This window comes from Haemorhous mexicanus, chromosome 11 (genome assembly GCF_027477595.1).
Source record: "Haemorhous mexicanus isolate bHaeMex1 chromosome 11, bHaeMex1.pri, whole genome shotgun sequence".
NCBI lineage: Eukaryota > Metazoa > Chordata > Aves > Passeriformes > Fringillidae > Haemorhous > Haemorhous mexicanus.
Genome location: NC_082351.1, coordinates 9,300,891 through 9,321,303, shown reverse-complemented (window position 1 = coordinate 9,321,303; position 20,413 = coordinate 9,300,891). Strand labels below are relative to the sequence as shown.

Here is a 20,413-nt window from a genome sequence, read left to right as displayed (position 1 = left end):
TCCCGCGGGGATCGGGCAGCCCCAAGCAGGGCGGCCTCGGTTCCCGGCTCCCTCGGCCCCCGGCCGGCAAAGTCCGTGACCGGGGGGCACCATAGTGGGGGGACCGTGTTGCTAGGAACAGCGTTGCGGGGGGAACCGCGTCGCTGAGGGACCGGGTCCGCCACGTCGCTGGGTGTTGCTGTCCTGCCGCGGCGGCGCCTTCCCGGGGCGGGAGCGGCCTCAGGTCCCTCACGGAGCGGGAGCGGCGGCTGCGGGAGCCGGGGCGGTAGGGGCAAAGAGCAGCGGTTCGGGAAGGCAACGGGGAAACTGCCGGGCGGAACTACAGGACACGGGGTTCCGGCCCGGCCCTGATTCCCGGCAACCCCCGCGGTGCTTTCTCTCTTCCGGTCCGGCGGCGGCGGCGAGCGCGGCTCCGGTGAGGGCGGCCCCGGCACCATCCGCGCCCATCCGGCATCATCCGCGGGCCGGGCCGGGCGGAGGGGCCGGGTCGGGGCTGTTGGAGCGGGGCGGTAACCGGGGCTCGGGGCCGTAACCGGGGCTCGGGGCCGGGCGGGCTCTGTGCGGGAGCCGGTCGCCCCTCGGCAGCCCGGCCCGGCTGAGCCGTGTGTGTTTCTCCCGCAGGTGCGACCATGGCCAAGTCCAAGAACCACACCACGCACAACCAGTGTGAGCGGGGCGGGGATCCTGGAGGGTTTAACCGGGCTGGGGCCCCCACGGTGATGGCAGCACGGCCTGCCCGGGGGTTTGTGATGAGATAAGGTGGTGCTGCACAGTGATCGAATGGGGGATTAGAAGGAGTGTGATAAGAGTCGGAGCCTGTTTGGGCCCAATGTAGAATTAATATGTAGGTAGAAAAATAGGAGCTTTTACGTTGGAAGATTTGGTGTCGGCCTCTTCTCCCAGGTAACCAGCAGTAAGATGAGAGGATGCAGACTCAAGCTATGCGAGGGGAGGTTTGGGTTGGACATTAGGAAGAATTTCTTCACAAGGAGGGTGCCTGCGCATTGGAATGGGCTGCCTGAAGAGGTGGTGGTGTCACTGTATCTGGAGGTGTTCAGGGAAAGGCTGAACGTGGCACTTGGTGCCCTGGTCTGGTTGGCTGGGTGGTGGTGGTGGACTCTGAGATCTCAGGCCTTTTCCAACCTGAGTGATTCCATGCTGGTTACCACCAGCTAAGCAGGCAGAGCGACCTTTTGCAAGAGCAGGCAGTGGCAGGACACAGGGGAATGGCTTCACACTGACAGAGTAGGCCTAGGTTGGATTTTAGGAAGAAATCCTTCCCTGTGAGGATGACACAGGGTGCCCAGAGAAGCTGTGGCTGCTCCATCCCTGGAAGTGTCCGAGGACGGGGCTTGAAGCAACCTGGTCTGGTGAGAGATGCCTTTGGCAGGGGGTGGAACAGGATGGTCTTTAAAGTTATTTCCAACCCAAGCCATCCTGTCATTGTGTGATGTTCCTGAAAAGCTTTGTCCCTGGGATCCTGTGCAATCCAGAGATGGCCACAGTGATGAAGTAGTTCATGGTTGGGGTCTTTCATCAGTGCTGTGCTTAGCAGAGGTCACAGATAGGTTCTGCTTGGTCCTGCACAGTGAGTGACAGTGCCCTCTGCACTGACCACAAGAGCTGCAGTTTACTAATGAGTGAGGCTTTTACTCTGCTGGTGGTGCTGTCGGGGTGTCATCAGTTAATGAGATGAGCTGCCTGAAATCTTTGGATTGGAGGCCCATGCAAAGGGATGGGCATAGAGGTGTGTTTTTAATTGAGATGTAGTTTGGATACGAAGGGTCTGTAAGTTGTCTATTCCACATCATTTTGATAGTCAGGTACACTTAAAAAAGAAACTAATGCAGCTGCTAAATAGTAGCAGAAACTGGAATTTAAGTGATTGTCTTGTTTTCCACATAGCCCGTAAGTGGCACAGAAACGGCATCAAGAAGCCCAAAACCCATAGATACGAGTCTCTCAAAGGGGTGAGTATTTCTGCTGATGTTGCCAGGCTGTTGAGTCGCTGAAGCTTAACTGTGAAAAAACCCAGAGTTTGTACTATTTTGACTGACACTTTCTTTGCAGACAGAGGCCTGTGTTGTAGGGGGTCAGAACCACTGTGGGGTTCAGTTCTTTCGCTTACCTGACATGCAGCTGGGGTATTTCTGACCCACATGAAATCTGCCCTTGTATGTCTGTGAAACTGCATTTTAGTCAGTGGCCAGTTTTGTCCCTGTCCTGTTCTGGTGGCTGTCACCAAGTATGGTTTCCAGTAAAACAAACACTTGCCAGTTAAATAGTTCCTTTCCCTTTTGAGTCCTGCTGGGTCTCCTCCTCTCCTCTTGTCTTCTGCTCTCTCCTTCAGTATTGTTTTACTGTCTATACTAATCCAGGTAATTTCACTTACAGGAAATTTAAAAAAAATAAGAGGAATTAGCATTTCTGGGCAAAACACATGAAAGTGACAGTATATTGCTTTTTCTGAGATTATCCAAATGGTACAACAGGATCTTTTTCCACACTTGTGGAAAGTGAAAACAGTAAATTTTGTGTTAGGTGAAGGTTGTGATTTTATTTGCTTTGTAGATGTCAAGATTTTTGGAAGTGGTGTAAAAATTTGTCTTCTGCAAAGCTCAGTGAGGGTTCAGTCCTGTCTCTCCTGCACCTTTGCCTGTCCTATTCTTTCTTTATGTTTATTGCTGGGGTTTAGGATTTTTTGTTTGTTTATGGTGGTTAAAGAAAACAGCTGTTAAAGCCTGGTTGCAGATGACTAGAACAATCTTTTTGAAAAATCAGAAAAGAAGTCTGAACTAGTCATAGCCTGCATTTGGGAATAATTGGAACAATATGGAGCTACAAATGTTTTTATAGATGTCTCTTCTGCAACATGGCTTATTTTTCCTTTATTTTTATAGGTTGATCCCAAGTTTCTGAGGAACATGAGATTTGCAAAGAAACACAACAAGAAGGGGCTGAAGAAGATGCAGGCCAACAATGCCAAGCAGGCAGCTCAGCAGGCTGCTCAGCAGAAAAAGGACTGATGTGCTTTAACAAGAAGACCCAGTTTTCTTACTGGCATGTGTGTTACAGCATTTTTTAAAATAAAATTGTATGTAACAAAGCCTTCACCTCCTGAATTTGAGGAGAGGCCTTTATGAGTTGTATTTTAGCTGCCAGCTGTGCATCAAGCCTGTGAGTGGCGATCCAGGGGAGCCTGACTGGCTTGCAGTTCCCTGGATCCTCCCTGTGCTTTTGAAAACTGGGGTGACATTTTTGTTCTCAGGTACTCTCACTTTAGTGATAATTCCTGGTGCTGCTGAACCAGAGCAAGTTGAAATTTCCAAGGGTTGTTACATGTCTGCTGCTTTGGTGTGTGGTTCCCTACAGCTGTGGGAATCCAGGGAAATTGGAGGGGAAGGAGTGTGCTGGCTGTGGTGCTGGATACCACAGGAGTTTGTGCTGGAGTTGGTGTGTGTTGTATCCTGAACTATTTGTAGATATTGAAGCATTAATGGAGCTACCCATGGGAACCTGTAAGGGTTTAAGAACATACAAAATGCACCTTTTTTAACAGTGACTGATTTTAGGGAATGTCTTCACTCTAGTACTGTCTGATGAAATGTGTTGGCTTGGGGAGATGAGGTGGATAACATGTAAAATCCCGGGAGGAGCTGAGCCCGGGTTTTGCTCCTGCTGTTTTGTACATCAGGAGAGGGCGCCCCCAAAGCTGGCTCAGGCTGTGCTTTCCACTTCTGGCACGAGGCACCTGTTGGAATGCAGCCAGCTGTTCTGAGATTGCAGTTCCTGTGCGTGTCCACCTGGTGGGGTAAATCGGCAGAGCACGCCCGGGCTGGAAGTTCACATGGACCTGACTGCAGTAGAGCAGCAAAACACTTGCAGGATGAAAATCTATTTTAACTAGAACATCTAATCCATGTAGTTTTTTAATAGTTTAGCCAATTACCAAAATTATGTGTGTTAACTTGAATTCTTTCGGGCTTAAATTCAAAAATCTTTTCCCAGTTCTCGCTTTTTAATTGTTTCTGACTGATTAGGAAAACCCATCCTGCCCTAAACAAAGCAATATAAAGAGATTTACTAACTTGAAACTCACAAGTCAAAGGAGTTGTAAAGTCAGGGATGTCTGTAGCCCTTAGCTGTCTGATTCCTGCTGTGTGCATCTCTTGGGCTTTTGTGGAGGTTGATGTTTGTCAGCCTGTTACAAACAAGTATTTGAGGAGCTTAAAGGATCACCAGGAAAGGTATCAGTAAAAACCAGATTTAATATTAAGCAACAGCATGACAGAGTTCATTGGCAAGGTTCACTCCACTGCTTGCTAGATGATTAAGGCACACAGAGTGGAGTTGTTGCTGGTACTGAAGGAGATGGGAGTGGCTGGTCCAGCGAGGGTCAGTGTGGAGTAGCTGTGTGTTTAAAGAGCGAAAGGAAAAAAACTCTGAACAGGGCGCTGGGTGTTTGTCAGTCTATACCTTTACCTGTGTGTCTGCAGATTTTCTGCCCGGTGTAAGTTCTGCATTTTAAATCTCTAGCTCTAAAACTTCCATAAGAAAAAGGCAAGAAGGGAGATTTCATCTCAACCCCCTTGATGTCTTCCCCAGAGTGTCTGTTGTGTGAGTAGCTCACCCACAAGATACAGTCTGAGGGAAGAGAGAGGCAAAGGTCAGGCTGAGAAGAGGATGTTGGGATGCTAAGGAGAAGCAGAGGGCAAGATTTGGGCTTCCTGTGGCTCCAGGCAGCTCCCCCAGGGCTGCCTTCAGAAGCAGCCTTTTCATCTCGCTGCCCTTCATGCTGCCCTTCAGTGGGACAGCTTCCCAAATAAGGGCTTGCTGACTTTCTGACCAAAATAGCGGCTGCGTGACAAAATGCAGCCCAGAGGAACGTAACCTTAATCCAGGCATCATTGTGTAGCAAGAGACAGGAATTTTGTGAGCTTCCACAGGTGTCAGGTTTGTTGTGTGCTCCCTGCTCATGGGGTGGTTCTGCAGGACACTGCCTGGACATCAGTGACCACCTACTACATTTGCTAACCCTGTGACACCTGTGTTCATGGCTTTCCTCTTTGTACAGTTGTCCCAGCCCCAAAGGGGAAGCTGTGGAGGGGAGTTAGCGCTGACTGCCTCCGGGTGGGTCTCCATCCTCTTTCTCCTGCCTTGTGAAATCTTGTGAGTTCTGTTGGTGAGGTGAAGTTGGAGATCCTTTTTGGGGATATTACGTATCCAGAGCCCAGGAGGGGGGACCAGCAGCTGTGGCCCACTTGAAACTATTCCTATTACGCAGAGCTCTCTCATCTTTGATATTTGAAAACTGCAAAACTCTCGTGGTGAAGTGTTTGGTATCCTGCAGGAAGACAAAGAGCTCAAAAGCATCTCAATGCTTAACAACTGCTGTACATCAGCTTATACATCTCGTGCTCGCTGCTGCTGTACGTCATACTTGCTGCAGATTATTTCTCCCTTTTGCAATTAAGAGGATTCAGTATCAAGTTCCAGTTTGGCTCCTTTCTCTGCTTTGACTTAAAAAAGAAAAAAGGCAAAGGGCGTGTAACCAAATACCAAATCATCTCATTTGGCAAAGGTGAGCCATTGCTCTTAAAGCCAAGAGCACAGAACTGAGGTGGGGGTGGAAATCAAAGCCCTGCAAAATGCTCTGATGGGGCAAGATGTTCACTGGGGACATTGATGTTCACAGTGATGATAAAAGGGCTAGACACGTGTTGCTGTATCCCCCTTTACTGCCTTTCAATAGTGTAGTCAAAAAGAAGGAGCAACAGAACATGAGTTCTGCTTTGCCCAGGTTTCAAGGCTGTTGCAGGTGTTTTTACACCACAGGGGCTTTGGCTTGGTGAAGTGTTTGTCTGATGTACCTTAGCTCATGTTACACTGACACTGCCCTGCTGGCAGATTTAGGCAGAGGTTTTATTAGGGCAGTGAGTACCAAATTTCATCTGAACTTCCTGCAGTCACTTGGTTCACACAGGAAAGTTTTATTGAGGGCTGAGGAGAGGCCCCAAATATGCTGATAAAGCTGCAAACCAGGACAGGAGTTTAAATCTACAGCAAAGGCAAGCATATAAATGGCCTGAGAGTTGTGGCAGTGTCTGGTGGCATGGGCTGCTGTCACCTGCCTGCACAGCTCCTGTCTCTGCTGGGGAGGTAAGTGCACACAGATCTAGGGACTGGTAAATTACTTTTTGCCTCATTTAAAAAAAAAAAAAAAAGTCAATTGCTTTTTCTTCCCCAGACAATGTAGACTTGTGTCACATTCCTCAAATGCTTTTGGGCACCAGAGGTTCACTGCACGTGTGCTGAAAACTGTGAACTGGTTTGGAGTTGCACAGATCCATGGATTGCTCAGGGTGGTTTTCATTCACTGTTAGCACATCCCCTGTGTGGGGGCTCAGCCAGGCTGATCCTCCAGGGGGACTGTTTTTTCAGCCTGCTCACCCACTCACTGGCCTGTCATGTCGTGTTACATTCCTTGTGCAGTTGCTCCTGTGTTTTAGCCAACAGTGAATCCACCCACAGCTCCTCACCCTGCAGCATTTGCTGTCTGACTAGGAGGACAGGCAGTGTGTTAAGGCAGGCCACCCTGGCAGCAGTTTTCCTGGCTTCCCAACCTCCTGTTCTAAGAATGAGAAAAGCTTAAATAGTTCCAGTGTATCTGCTTTTCTAGTGACAAGTTTTGGCTGCTACAAGACCTTTGTCTTCTCTCTCCTGCCACCACTTTCCCTGCTTTACTCTTGGAAAAGGGTGGGCAGCAGGTGAGGCTGTGGCTTTCTGCTGCCAGTGCCATTGAGCCAAGAGGGTAGAGCCAAGACACAGGGCCAGGTGGCTCTTCCCAGCCATCCTTTTCCCTGGGTCACAGCACAGTCCAAGCCACCAAGCTGACTGAAGGGGTTAAGCTTATTTTCTCTCCTGTTCATTCTCCAGGGAGCCAAAGCCTATCAGTAAGCAGTGAGGAATATCTTGGAGAAGTCCTTTTTGCGTGCTGGGATTTGGCCAGGACAGAGGAGGATAAGGGGGCTGTCAGTGGTGGCTGATGTGATGTGAGTGCAGGTACGGGTTGCCCATGGGCTGGGTGGCCATGGGTGTGGGGACAGCTGGCATTACCTCAGCTCCTGGCTGAACCTCAGCTATTGGCAATTCTGGTGGTTCCCAGGCCTGGGGTAAAGCATGAGGACATGCTGTGTCCTCACAGGTTTCAGTGGCAATCAACTGCTGCTGCTACACTGCAGAGGTGGAAAATGTTTCTTTTTCATCTCTAGGCTACAGATTAGTTGGAGACAGAATCTGTTAACACCTGGGAGCATTTCCTGTCACAGGGGTCTTAGACCCATATGTCCATTGCCTTCTGGTACACCTGTAGTCCTGCTGAATCTGCAGTAGCTATGGCATCAAGGGCTTGGAACTCTTGGGGATTCCCGTTTCAGTGGGTCAAACAGATGTTTGCATTAGGGCTGTTTCCAAAATACCCTAGGTTTCTAGCTGACAGGTTCATTTTCTTAGTTTTTCTGTTGTTATAAACTTTGGTTTAGCAAAGTATTTAGTGCTGCTCCAGAGGAAAGGCACAGCCATGTCCTTGCAAATAATCGGCCACCTCTCTCATCCCTGTTTTCCCTGAACTGCAATATTTCATCATTGCTATAAATGAGATTGTGTCACAGCTGCTTTAGGGTGTTATTTCCACAGAAGTGGGGAAAAAAAAAATGTGGTTTGTGGAGGAAAGGTAGAAGGAGAAGCAGCAGACCTGGGGCACTGGCCCAGCAGTGTGACCACGCAGGGCTGAGGGCAGCACGGCCGGGGCTTGCACCTGCACAGTGCCGTGCCTGCCCTGCCAATGTTTGTTTTGCTTGGGTAAACGATTGACTTTAGCAACACGACTGCAATGTGGGAGTTGTGCTGGGGCTGTAATTCGATGGGAGGAGGCAGCTATGTGCAGGGAGAGCTGCTAATGCCACAGGAATGCTGCACTTCCTTGGGATGAGAGGAGACGGTGCTGTGGCTCCTTGGCCCTGCTGTCACCCTGTGCCTGGGAGCTGAGACCCAGAGTGGGTTGTGCATTTCTCAGTGGCACAGATTGATGTGATTTGCCAGGGAAAATTGGGTGTGTCATTTTTTTGTAGTGAGGCTCCCACCCAGGGCTGCAGGAGGACTATGAGGGGCCAGTACCTGCCTCCCACCAGGCTGGGAGAGACAGGAAGGAGCATCCAGTCCAGGGCAGGAATGGCTTTTATTCATGTTTCCAAAGCAAATTGAGGTCTTGTTTGGGCATTACAGGGTGCCAATCAGGCTGGCAGGGAGGAGAAGCAGGTGTATCCTTGGGATAGCCAGGGTGAGAGTAGGGAGGAGAGGGACTGTCCTGGCACGTAGAGTTCAGTGATGGCTGAAGTGGGTTTTAATTCATATTTCATTGCTAAAATGCTGCCAATGCTCCAGTTAAACCAGCAGGCACCAGTGCCAGCTCCCAAGCCTGCTCACCATTGGAGGGTTAGGAGATGGAGCATGGCAGCTCCCCACAAGCACTCATGGCTCTGTTGGATGGACTTTGCTGTTGGGCTGGCAGCAGAATACCTCCCTGGAGGCTTGAAGCTCCAGCTGTGATGTCACCTTGCCAGAAGCAGCCCCCAGCAGTGGTTTCATTAATCATGAGTTCACAACAGGGGTGAAGCTGTCACTGAACCTCCAAGGAATGACCAGCTGAGGCACTGGGTATTAACAGGTTTTATTTCCCCCTGGCCACCCTTCTCAGCACTCAGTCTTCATGCTGGTAGCCAGGGGACTGAGTCAAGGAGATGAGATGCAGAGTGGGAGGGTTTAGGAGATTCAAGCTGTCCATCTGGCCTCAGATTTATTCAACCCCCTTCATAAACTCCAGGAACTCTGCCAAGGGGAAGACATTGGAGACAAGAGGTGTGAGGTGAGACTGAAGTGCCCTCACAGCTGTCAAGTTGCTCTTGGCAGCTTTTCCCAGCCCCGTCTCCTTTTCCACCCTCACGATATGCGAGAGGCCAAGGGGGGGATGGCTACTGCTTCTCTGACTGTGGCAAGAGCTCCTTGTGACTCCTGCTGGAAATGTCACTGGAGCCCAGCATCACCCTCAGCTGCCACCACATGGTCTGGGCATCATTTTGTCAGCACCACATTCAAAGATACAGCCCCTCAGAAATGGTGCTGGTGTTAATGGGGGCAGGAGGGGACTGGTGAAAAGTGGCAGTGCTTCAGTGCAGAAAGGGGACAGGTAAGGCAGCCCCAGGTCCTTGCACCCATTTCACAAGTGTAAGAACCCCCCCATCCCTGTGCACGTGCTCCTGTCAGATGTATTGCCCAGCACTGCCTGCATGATCTTGTGCTCATCCAAGAAAGCAGCCAAGACCAAGGGAGCTGCCCAGGGGCATGACCAAGGGCTTGTGACCAAACCACATGCAAGGAAGTCCTACCATCATAGTCAATCCTGCCGTCATTGTTTTTATCCCCATCTTTCATCAGTTCCTCTATGTCATCCTCAGTGATGGTCTCTCCTGTTGCCTGCAGCATGATCTTCAGCTCCTCAAGGTCGATGTAGCCATCAGCGTTTCTGTGCCAGGACAGAAGAGCTCAGGACCAGAGAGAGCTGCTGAGGAGGGGGGCCAGGCTGGCTGCACCCCTCCCACCACCCCACCTCACTGTGCTCATGGCTCTTACTTATCAAACATCCTGAAGAGGTCTGAGAGTTCCTCTTCAGTTTTTCCTTTGCTGTCATCTTTCATACACCTCACCATCATAACCAGGAACTCATCAAAGTCCACAGTGCCGCTGCCTGAGGGAAGAATTGACATTCTGGGGCCAGCTGGCCAGCCCTGGGACCCTGACTGAGCTCTGCTCTTCTCCATGAGCAGCTCCACCAGACTGTTCCACCCAGCTTCTCTGCACAGCCACATGAATTCAGAACCCCAAAACCTTAAGTGGTGGTGTTAAACCCATTACTGTTTAAGTTAAAAACCAAGACTGCCATCAGTGTCTCTACAAGTCAAACTGGAAGAATATAAAAGGTCTGGGCTCATACTGGGCTTGAGGAATGCAGGAAAGGGGAGCCCAGCTGGAGCCATCAGGTGGAGCTACAGGGGGTGGACCAGCAATGCCAATGAGGGATCACCCTTCCCTTCAGTGACCAAGGGCCAAAACTCAGGAGGGCAGCCCTGCAGCAAGAGTCAGCTCTCAGGATGCTGGAAAAAGTGACTGAGGCTCTTCTCTGACCTTGTAAGTGAATTTTTACCTTTCACAGTCATTTTGCCTTGGCAAAAGTCCTTCTGGAGGCACCAAAGGATGGAAATTCTTGCTATGGAGATACCTGTCCATCTCATTTAGGTATTAATATTGAAAGCTCCAGAAGGAAGGCATCATGCAGTGTGGTTTTGCACCTGCACTATAGTAGTGTTGTTTTCAATGTCTCACATGCTTTCCTTTTTTGCCTGATTTTTAACTGCTATTTTATTTTCCAGTTGATTAGTGTGCTATTTCTGCCCAAATGCCCACAGTGGATTTTGTTATGTGTGATCATCAGTACACTGATTTAATCAGTATTGACAGTTATGTGGGGGTGTGTACACTTGAGCAGTGAGAGTCTTTCCTGATCGAATCCTCTAAGTGGCATTTCTGAAATGGCAGTTCCTACATTCAGCCTATATTTTGTTTTTTAAAAGGATCTGTACAATTTCATAATACCTCCCCAAAATCAGTTCAAGCAGTCTGATTGCTGTGAGAATAAAAATTTCTATAGTTCCTTTTTGCCTGGAAATTCCATAAAGGAACCGTGCTGAGGTCTGGTGGGTGTTTAGTGTCCTTTGAATTCACAGCAGGTTGCACCCCACAGCTGTGACTGTCCCCAGCACAGATCCTGCCAGCACTGCACAGATGGCCCCACACCCCCAGATGTGGGGATGGTGCTTGGGAGAGCGGAAGAAACCCAAACTTCTCACCATCTTCATCCACCTCATCTATCATCTCCTGCAGCTCTTCAGGGGTGGGGTTCTGCCCCAGCATCCTCATCACCTTCCCCAGCTCCTTGGTGCTGATGCAGCCATCCTCTGCCCCCAGCACGAAGATGTCAAAGGCAGCCTTGAACTCTGGAGAGAGAGGGGAGAGGAGAGGTGAGGGGGTCCTGCCCTGCAGCTGGAGCCTGCAGGCAGGGGGCTCATCCCAGGCACAGCCTCCCCTGACTGTGCACCCAGCAGTGCCCAGGCATAGCCTTGTGGGACACCAGACACACCACAGAAACTGCCTTGCTGGCAATGCTGGTGGATCAAAATCCCTGGGCCATGTCCTGCCTTGGCCAGTGTGACCAAAGCATTTTCCAGAACATTCTTGCTGAGGCAGGCAGGGCTGCTGCCTGGGGAACTCCACTTCAGGCTGGGGTGTCAGGTTGAAGGTGCACCTACCATTTTTTTGCTCTTCTGTCAGCTGCTCAACCTGTAAGGAAAACACAGACACCAAGTAATTTTAATTTTGTCAGCATCACTAGTTGCTAAAAGGACATGTTGTTTGTCCAACAGCCTTTGCCAGGATCAACCAAACCTCACAAGAGGCAACCTTGTGGACCAGGGAATGTACAGCCAGAACGGTTTTGACACAGCAAGTTTTTGTAGTCTAAGAGGTTCTTCCCTTTAAAAAAATTATTCATATCTCCTTTGAAGCAAACATAACTTCTCTAGAGTAGTAGATGCTAATACATGGCAGAAATAGCCTTTGTACAAGCAGGGAAAGCCCACTGGGAAAAGAATATGACTCTGTCAACCATTTGGGGATAACTTCTTATTTCACTGCAGGATGGCTGCACTGCTGAGGGCTGCTCACATGTGGGCCAATGCCAGATCAGAGCTGAGACGTGCTTGAGAGTTCCCTGGGGAGGGAGAGGTAGACAAGACTATCCCTGGTAGTTGTTTTTCAGGCCTAGTTTCAGGGAACTGCTGCCCTATCCAGAGCTTAACTGCTCTGCTTCCATCTCAGCCAGTGTTCTTACAAAGGTGTCTGGCTCTGAAGGGAGCTGCTATTCCCTTTAGTCTGTTTTGGGAACCTCTGAAGGAATGACCTGCAGAGCCAACAGGCATTAGCTGACATGGGCTGGCAGACTGTTCCCAAACTCTGCCCTAATTCAATCCCCACAGACCATCAGTGGGAGCTTATAAAATAGCATGAATTAATGAAAATAATCAATAAGGAGAGCAAAGGGATATCAATCAGTTCTGTGCCATATCTGTTTAAGTGCCTTTCTCTCTATGGCTTCATTCCAGGTACTGCCCGGCTGAACTTGCTGCCCTCACCACCATGTCTAACTGCCCCTTTGGAAGCATCCATGAGAACATCAACTTTTCCTTCCTCTGCTGGTCAACAGCCTCCTAGATCAGCCAGGTAGGACCCCATGCCTGCCCTGGCTGACCCCACTAAAGTCTCCTTGCTGCCACCCCCATGCAAGTGGCCCCCAACACCCATCCCTGACAGGTTTTGTTTGGGGCAGGACCCCACAACCCAGGGTTGTGTCTTTGGGTGAAAGCTGATTCTTTTGCCCCAAAGGGCAATGGTTTTGCAAAAGCCAGCTGGTTCTTCCTGCTTGCAGCAAGAAGCAGAGAAAGCACTTTTCCTTAGCAGGACAGAGCCTGTGGGAGCAGGCAGAGCATTTTATCCCACTCCCCATGCTCCAGGAGGTGAGAACTTTGCAGAAGGCACTAAGGATGGTGGCAGGATTTTTCTCCACTGTTGGAGGAAACCCAAGCCCAGTATGTTTCTGGTGCTGCTGAAGGCAGGCAGGCAGCTGCTGGCCCTCTGTAGACATTTTTTGGGCAGAGCAAGAGCAGCCACCACCACGATGGCCACAGCCAGTCCTGCTCTGTAACATGACACTCCTGGTGCTATTTATAAGCCTGGGGGAGAGGTGCTGGAGATAAAGATGAGCTCCCTGATTGTTCCCATGCTTTGGTATTTATCCTTGCAGCCCTTTATCTGGACACTTGTCCCTGGCACTGTTCTAGGCACCACTTAACAGAGCCTAAAAATTTTCCCAAAATAGCTTTGTGTTTGCACACCCTTATCTAGGCATGAGTGGGTAAGATGAAAATCCATTGGGTTCTCTGGCTGCATGTAGGGGATTTGGCATAAATGTAATATTAATATATGCTCTCAGCATGCAGAAAATATACAACTATTCTGTTTTGAAGCCTCCTTGAGTACTGTAGTGATAGATGTGGTGTATATAAATTAAATGCATTGTTGCTATAGAGTGACATTTTTGTCACAGAAAGCTCTCTTGAGCTGTTCATAGTTTGCTCTGGACATGGGTGCTGTTCGCTGCCTTATTCCTCTTTTCCCTCTCCATCATTGCAGGAACAGGTTTTTCTGCCTGCAGTGTGGGGAGGCAAGCTCTAAGCTCACAGCACTGCAGCAGCTGTGGCAATGCCAAGTCTGCTGTATTTTGCTTTTATCAGCTCCTCTCTCCATTCCCATGGTTCCGTTTGAAGTCAGACAGAGGAAACTGAAGTTCTTAATTTTTTTTCCACGGGTAAATGTTTTCTTTACAGTCTGAATTGTGAGAATTAGATACACAAAAGAGCTGTCTGTCTCAGCTGTGTCTGTCTTGGACTTGTTTTTCCTCTCTGAAGGTGTTGAGAGTTAATGTCCAGGACTCAAACCCTACATTTACTTAATTAATGGCCATGTGGTCTCTATACAATGAAGAAAGAGCCTGTGCCTTGAGTCACAGAGAGCTTATTTAATTAAAAACCTTAACTAGAAAGGCCTGGATTTCCTTCGATTTTACAGGTTACATTTTTCTCCATTTTGAAGGTGGTGGCTCAGCCTTTCCTGAACCTTTTCACACTATCAGGATCACTACAGGGGTTCAATTTCCGAGGTTCAAGGCTGACCAAAGGACAGGGGATGTGTGAGCATTGGGGCTTTTTTTCTTCAGTTACCTACCAAGGACTATATTCCTTCCCTCTAAAAACCTTGGCATAACAATAAGACTGGTATGATGCATTTTTTGTGCTCTTGCTTAAAATCAGACTTGATCAGCTGTATATTTAAGGGGGGGAAAGCACCAAAAAGCTCTTACTGTAAATCCAGTTATGGATGCAATAGCAATCCACACAATCCAGAATCTATTTTCATCCTTATTCCACTTGCACATCTCTGTCTGTCTGCATTACAGAATAATGCAGAGTTCTTATTACAGACCAAATAGTTTGGGTTTACACAGTGAGCGCAGTGTGCAGCTGTGGAAGTTAAAATAGCCAAAGGATGCTCCACGTTCCCCAGGGCATAGCTCACATTCTGGATTCTGCACAGAGCAGAAGCAGCAAAGCAGAGCAGGAGGTTTGGAAATAACTGAGAAAAAACCAAGGGTTTTTTAAAATCCCCATGAAAAATATTCAGCTAAGGAGTGGGGGAACATAGCAATGGCAGAGTTGTAAAGCACCAGAAAGAAGAACATACAAATAATGTTTCTTTCCTGGGAAATCCTCCTCTGCTTTGTCTGGGCTAAAACCAAGAGTCATTTCTTATGGTGTGCAGGTTTTATTGAGATTTATAGCTTCACCTAGGAGCCATCTCCCTGCTTTACAATGGGGAACCAGGGGGTCATTGTAAATAATTTAACAGCAGGTTGAGAGTTTCACACTTGTAAGACAAGTGTGAAACTTCATGAGCCATGAGAGAGGAGGGTCAGTGTCCTGGATGAGGATGTTGACTAAAAGTTGCTGCCCTATAATTATTTCTCATTTCCATTTCTCCAATTATTGCTATCGCAGCTTTGGGGAGCCTACAACAAAAATCCTCAGATCCATTTCAGACCCCCTCCCCAGCCCGCAGCCCCGGGGGAGGCACTCACCGCCGCCTTGTAAATGTCATCCATGGCTGGGCGCGGGCCGGGGGCTGTGCGGTCACTGAGCGGCGCTGCCCGCGGGCAGGGCTGATATAGGGGGCTGGGACCGGCCCCGGGCAGCCCCGCACGCCCGGCCCCCCAGGAATGCCCGGCCTGCGTGCCTTGGGACGGGGACACCGCCGAGCCCGGCGCTGGCACGTCCGGGGCCAGCCCCAGCCCCAGCCCCGGCGGCAGCTGGAGCTCTCCTCGTGACTTTGTTGTGGGATCAAGGCACCACTTTTCAGCAAGACCCGCCGAAATTGCTGATCTATTGCGGCTCTTGGCTGTCCTGGCTGGAGCCGTGCCATCATGTCACCTCCACCTCCAGTGTTCCCCCTGGGAGCTGCGTTAGAAAGATTATACCGTGCCAAATAGGATTGGGTATTACAGGAAAGGTACAAGTCCCAAAATATCCCTGTCCAGTAGCAAATGTCCCCCGGGGCAGTGGGAGCAGGGGGTGTCAGGCCCCTCATCCCCTCTGCTGTGTGTCCCCAAATCCATGGGGACCTGCAGCCGTGGCCCTCGGGGGAGCCTGGGGTGGATCTGTGCGGGCAGACCGGGAGAATGAGGGGAATGTGCAGCCCCACAGGAGGGAAGTGTGGAGACACACGGAGCTTTGCCCCAGTCTTCTGTTTTCAGCTAGGGCTGCAAAATGTGGGGATCATCTATCAAAATGGGGGTATCAGCTCTGTTTGATACCAGGGACAATTGCTCTTCGGGAAATCATGACTCACTCCACCCAGCCAGCTAGCTGACCTGTCCCTGCTGCAAACAGCTAAAATCCACACTCCTGGATTGGCTGTGGATTTACCACGGATTTACCCTGCTGCGGTGGAGAGCAAAACACACCAAAGGCCTCCAAGGGATGAGCAGTTTTCTCAGTGCTGTGAGAAGCGTTTTAATCCACAGCAACGAAGACAAACCTGTCTTTTTAACGATTCAGGACTCCCTCTTGTGTCCAGAGGGGCTACAGATGGCTTTGGCACCACAGGGTGGCAAAGTCTCACCTCCAGCTGGCTCATGTCAGAATTAGTTTGCAAAACTAAAAATGCAATTAATAGAACGGTTCTTTTTCATCTTTTCTACAAATCTGCCTTTAAGAGGAATCATGCTGCATGGAAAAACCTGCAGTCCCTATGGAATGCCCAAGCCAAAGCAGCATCAACCAGGGAGCCAGGTGATGTCAGCACAAAGTGGGGATGCAGGTGAGCACAAAGCCATCCCCACATCACATCCTCCCAGGTTTTGAGTCCTGAGGGATTAACTAACTGCAGAGGCTGATAGGAACTGTGGTCCTGTGGGCACCTGCTGGCCTTGATTTGCTCAGGCTTCAGCCCAGCCCTGCCTTTCTCAGCATAGGGGTAGCAGATAGAATAAAAAGGAAATTTGTTACATTTAAGGAATTGATTTTTGAAGCAGTTAGTCTTCCTAATTTGAATGTATTTAATATTTTTGTTGCCTTTAACATACAAAAGTCAGAAAAGGCAGCAGAGGGAAGCAGTTATTTTGTTAAAGGGCATTGCGGCCTGTTCTTAGGTGAGGGCACAGGCTGGGATGGGAGACCTGCTGTTCCCCAGAACCAAACCACCACCCAGAGCCTCCTGGGCAACCCCAGAGAGACCTTCCCAAGGAAGTGCTGCCCCGAGGCAAACCCCAGCCCTGGCTGCTTCTCTGCCCTTGGGATTCACTGCAGAGACAGTGGGGTGGCCCGTGCCAGCTCTGGGCACTACCAGGCACCAGGACAGGGGCTGGGGAATCCTGCCTGGCCCTGTCCCTCCATTCTGGGAAGTGATGGCTCTGAGTCACCCTGAAAACAGCCCCTGGGATGTGTCAGAATGTATTTAGGGTCAATGCAGCACAGGAGGGGTGGCTCAACATTGCCTTTAAAAGGTCTGCTGGAGAGAGCTGGGGTGGAATTCAGGCTGGGATGTGGAGGAAGGGTCTCTGTGTGCTTAGAGAGGGGAGATCTGGGCCACTGCCACCCTACACACTGGCATGGGAAAGCTGCACATCTGATGCAGGCAGAGACTGACAAACCAGAGCTGAGCCCAGAGGAGAGGATGCAATCCCATCTGGCAGCAGGAGGGAGGTGATGTTCCTCCCGGGGAAGGAGGCACAGGCGAGTGGCACTATGCCCACCCTGCCTCCCGCTGGCTGAGTGGAGACAAAGCTTCCAGCATCCCCTGGCTCTCCCAAGCTGTTTGCTTACAAAAGAACTGGGAAATGGGGTTTTGTAGGGAAACCAGCATGCACAGCATGTGCTGCCATGCACAGCACAGGGAGGGGCCACTGCAGGTTCTGAGGGAAAACCACCCTCTCCTGCTGCTTCCTGTGCCTCCCCACGTGAGCCCCAGGGCAGGGAGGGACTGTGGCTATCTATAGCCTGAGGAGGGCTGCCAGCACAGTGCCTTTAATCTGGGCACGGCTGTCACTGGGGTCAGGTACAGCCTATTAGCTCCAGCTCCAGCTGCATCCTGACATGTTGTCGCGCTTGTCAGTCCCTCCAAGATACCAAGACAACTGGGAAGCTTTACTGAGCTTTTCTCCTCCAAAACTTCGTTTCAGGTTCTCACTTCCAAGCAGCTGTAACCCACTGCAAAACTAGCAGAGGCATTCTTGAGGTTGAATATAAGAAAATAAAAGGCAGAAGCCCAACTAAGTTGCAATTTTATTTGAGATTAGGGATGTTTGCAGGGCTCCTTTGGTTGTGTCATGGCTCCAAACTGCAGCAAAATGCTCCAGCATCCCCCTTCCCTTGGGCACCTGGCCCTGAGAGGGAGTCCAGACCCAGCAACAGCAAAATTCTTTAATTTACCACTTCCTAAAGCCTACTTGGAATATTTCAGCTGAAGGAGCCCCCATTTTCCCCCTTCCCCAGGCACTCTGCTCCTCTTTGTGGGCCAGGACAGGGCTGTCACACCCTGAGCCACCGCTGTGCCCGCAGGCAGGAGCTGCTTTGGGAGGCGGAGACGGGCACTGATCAATCCCGACAGCCGCGCCAGGGCTGCAAATTTTTATTTAATTAAGGAGACGGGACATTCAGAGGAAGCTTAATTAAAGTTGCTCTCCAAACCCACTTATTATCTCATGAAGAGGCTGAGCTCAGCAGCAGTTCCTGATGCTGGGGCAGCATTAGAAAATCCCTGTTGAGCTGCCTGTACTCTCTGGGCTTTATCCTTGTACACATCATCCTTCGACTACATCCTGACCAAGGAAAAACAGTTTTCAGTGAAAAAAAACCCAAAATGGGTTTTTCCAGTTCTGTTTGCAGAGGTGTGTTTGCTTATCTGCCACTGCAGTCCTGGTGGCATCGGAGAGACACCAGCATTGCCCCTGCAGCTCCTCACATCCAGCCAGGGCATTTGCACTTCTGTTGTAATTCATACTGAGCTAATTGCATCCTCTCTTAGGTAGCATAAGGTAGGACAGACAGATGTTGCTTTCATTTTGCTGGAAGGTACTTTTTAACAAACTCTCCTTGATTTGACAGTCCAAAACATAATCCTTCTGTGTGTAATGTAGCACAGAGTTTATTTCAAAGCCCTGATGAATGCTTGATGAATCCTTCTGCCAAAACATAATCTTTCTAGATAACCTCTCAATTTTAATACACTCAGATACTCCTAAAGAAACTCATTATATCCTCTCTCCTGCAATTTTGTGTTCCTGGGGTGCACACTGAGCCTGTCAGAAAGGTTGCCATAGTATGACTTCCCCTCAGGGCAACTCAGGTTCAGCTTAGGAGAAAAGGCTGAGGAGAGTTTGCTTGCCATCTTTTAGATTCTCCACTTCTGTTACAAATTCCTGGCAAGATCCTTTAGTGTGTACAGGCTTGAAACACTTCCCCATGCTCAGTGGGACAGTGAAAGTAAGGTCCATGCTGTCAGTAAATCACCCCAAACAACACCCCGAGTTCATTCTGGGCTCATTCCTGAGGGAATCAGCCCAGCTCCTCAGCTCTGTTTTTGGGGTGGCACCAGGCAGCTCAGTCACAGAACCATTGAGGTGGCACCTCAGCCTGGTGTGACAGTGTCCAAGCCTCCAGCAGCCCTTGGTGGCCACAGATGTGCATTATGGGCTGCCAGCAGCTGGGACAGTGTCACAGCCACAGCGCTGGGAGGGGGCTCAGCCCTTGGCAGCTCCACTGCAGAGATTACGTCCCTCTGCCTTGCACTGGATTGGGCTGGGTCGGATTCATCAGATTTCACTGGACTGGATTCTATTCCATTGGATTGCACTGGATTGGATTCGATTCCATTGGATTGCACTGGATTGGATTTGATTGCATTGGATTGGGTTCGATTCCATTGGATTGCGTTGGACTGGACTGGATTGGATTCCACTGGATTCCATTGGGTTCCGTTGGACTCCATTGGACTGGATTGGATTCCACTGGATCCCGCTGGATTCCACTGGATCGCACTGCACCGCACGGCGCGACGACCCCCCCACCAAGCACAGCTAGCGCGCATGCGCATCAGCTAGACTAGACCCCTCCCCGACAGCACCAGGCCCCGCCCCTGCATCGAGCACCTCCCTCCCCGCTAAAGCCCCGCCCCCTAGCGCCGGGCCCCGCCCCCTGTGCCCATAAAGGGGCGCGGGCGGAGCGCGCCGCGCCCTGAGGGGGTCGAGCCAAGATGGCGGCGGCGGCAGTGCGGGCCGGGCGGGCGGCGGGTGCGGGCGGCGGCGGCCGCGGGGGAGCCGTGACGGCCTGAGCGACTGCGCCCCGGCGCTTCTCCCGGCGACATGGAGGCGGCGGCGGGAGGCGAGGACGGCGAGGAGCCCCCGCGGGAGGCCCGAGTCCTGGGCTCTGAGCTGGTGGAAACATACACGGTGCGGAGCGGGGAGGCCGTGCGGGACGTGCGGGCGGCGGGGATGGGGGCAGCGGGCCCGCCGCCTCAGCGGTGCCGGGGGAGCGGGTGAGGCCGGGCTCGGTGCCGGGCTGCCCCCGGCAGCTATGCTCGGCCGGAGCCGTGCCCACGCTGGGGACGGAGCGAGACATTTGGCGCAAGTTTCCGAGGGGTTTTGGGGAGAGGAGCCGCGTGGGAGCGGGGCTCCGCCGGGAGCAGCGGCGCCGAGCCCCGCGTAGCCTCGGTCCTTTGGGAGAGGCGGAGGCTCTGTGGGCAAGTGTCGTGTTCTTGCCCGTATATATCTATGTGTATGTGCGTATGTGTATGAGAGATTGCTATCGAGTAAACATAGCTTTCAAAGCTGGACTAAACAAAGCAGAAAATCTTTCCTTCGCGTGGAAGTATCATAAAAAACCCCTCTGATCTTTTTTCCAGAGGAAATCAGATGATTTAGTATAGACAGCTTTTCCTTTACCCCACCAAAAAAAAAAAAAATTGCGAGCAGTGTTTTAATTTGGGGAAGGAATGAAGCTTTTGATATATAACTTGTTTTTCATCTGGTCGCATTCTACCAAGAGTTAATTGGTCTGTTTTTCAGGAAGAAGCTCATCCTAAAGCAACCTCAGAATAATTGCAGATAGAAAATGCCTCGAGCACACCACCCTTTAGT

General features: G+C 50.6%; 3 protein-coding genes across 6 annotated transcripts in view; 2 read left to right on the top strand and 1 right to left on the bottom strand.

Annotated features, from left to right (window-relative positions):
- The first annotated feature begins 275 nt into the window (after positions 1–275).
- Positions 276–3,106, top strand: RPL29 (ribosomal protein L29). The gene is made up of 4 exons (XM_059856318.1): positions 276–415; positions 622–666; positions 1,906–1,970; positions 2,901–3,106. The coding sequence occupies exons 2-4, from the start codon at positions 630–632 to the stop codon at positions 3,024–3,026; spliced, it is 228 nt and encodes a 75-aa protein (XP_059712301.1). The 5' UTR covers positions 276–415; positions 622–629; the 3' UTR covers positions 3,027–3,106.
- Positions 3,107–8,217: 5,111 nt separating this feature from the next.
- On the bottom strand, positions 8,218–14,988 carry TNNC1 (troponin C1, slow skeletal and cardiac type). The gene is made up of 6 exons (XM_059856317.1): positions 14,861–14,988; positions 11,421–11,451; positions 10,962–11,108; positions 9,688–9,802; positions 9,444–9,580; positions 8,218–8,886 (listed from the first exon to the last, which is right to left on the bottom strand). The coding sequence occupies exons 1-6, from the start codon at positions 14,882–14,884 to the stop codon at positions 8,855–8,857; spliced, it is 486 nt and encodes a 161-aa protein (XP_059712300.1). The 5' UTR covers positions 14,885–14,988; the 3' UTR covers positions 8,218–8,854.
- A 4,576-nt stretch (positions 14,989–19,564) lies between these two features.
- NISCH (nischarin) overlaps positions 19,565–20,413 on the top strand; it is a 29,486-nt gene continuing 28,637 nt past the window's right edge. For 2 of the 4 annotated variants that reach the window (XM_059856313.1, XM_059856315.1), the window contains exon 1: positions 19,566–19,726. In XM_059856313.1, coding sequence (XP_059712296.1) covers positions 19,640–19,726 — 87 coding nt within the window. In that variant the 5' untranslated portion in view covers positions 19,566–19,639. Of the gene's footprint in view, positions 19,727–20,413 lie in introns of all 4 variants that reach the window. The other 2 variants (XM_059856314.1, XM_059856316.1) reach the window with 2 other exon arrangements.

Coding starts and splice junctions, on each gene's coding strand:
- RPL29 (XM_059856318.1), top strand. CDS start 630: ATGGCCAAGTCCAAGAACCACACCACGCACAACCAGT. Junction 667..1,905: donor CCACACCACGCACAACCAGT/GTGAGCGGGGCG, acceptor TTTTCCACATAG/CCCGTAAGTGGCACAGAAAC. Junction 1,971..2,900: donor GATACGAGTCTCTCAAAGGG/GTGAGTATTTCT, acceptor TTATTTTTATAG/GTTGATCCCAAGTTTCTGAG.
- TNNC1 (XM_059856317.1), bottom strand. CDS start 14,884: ATGGATGACATTTACAAGGCGGCG. Junction 11,109..11,420: donor GACAGAAGAGCAAAAAAATG/GTAGGTGCACCT, acceptor CTCTCTCTCCAG/AGTTCAAGGCTGCCTTTGAC. Junction 9,581..9,687: donor CTCTTCAGGATGTTTGATAA/GTAAGAGCCATG, acceptor GTCCTGGCACAG/AAACGCTGATGGCTACATCG.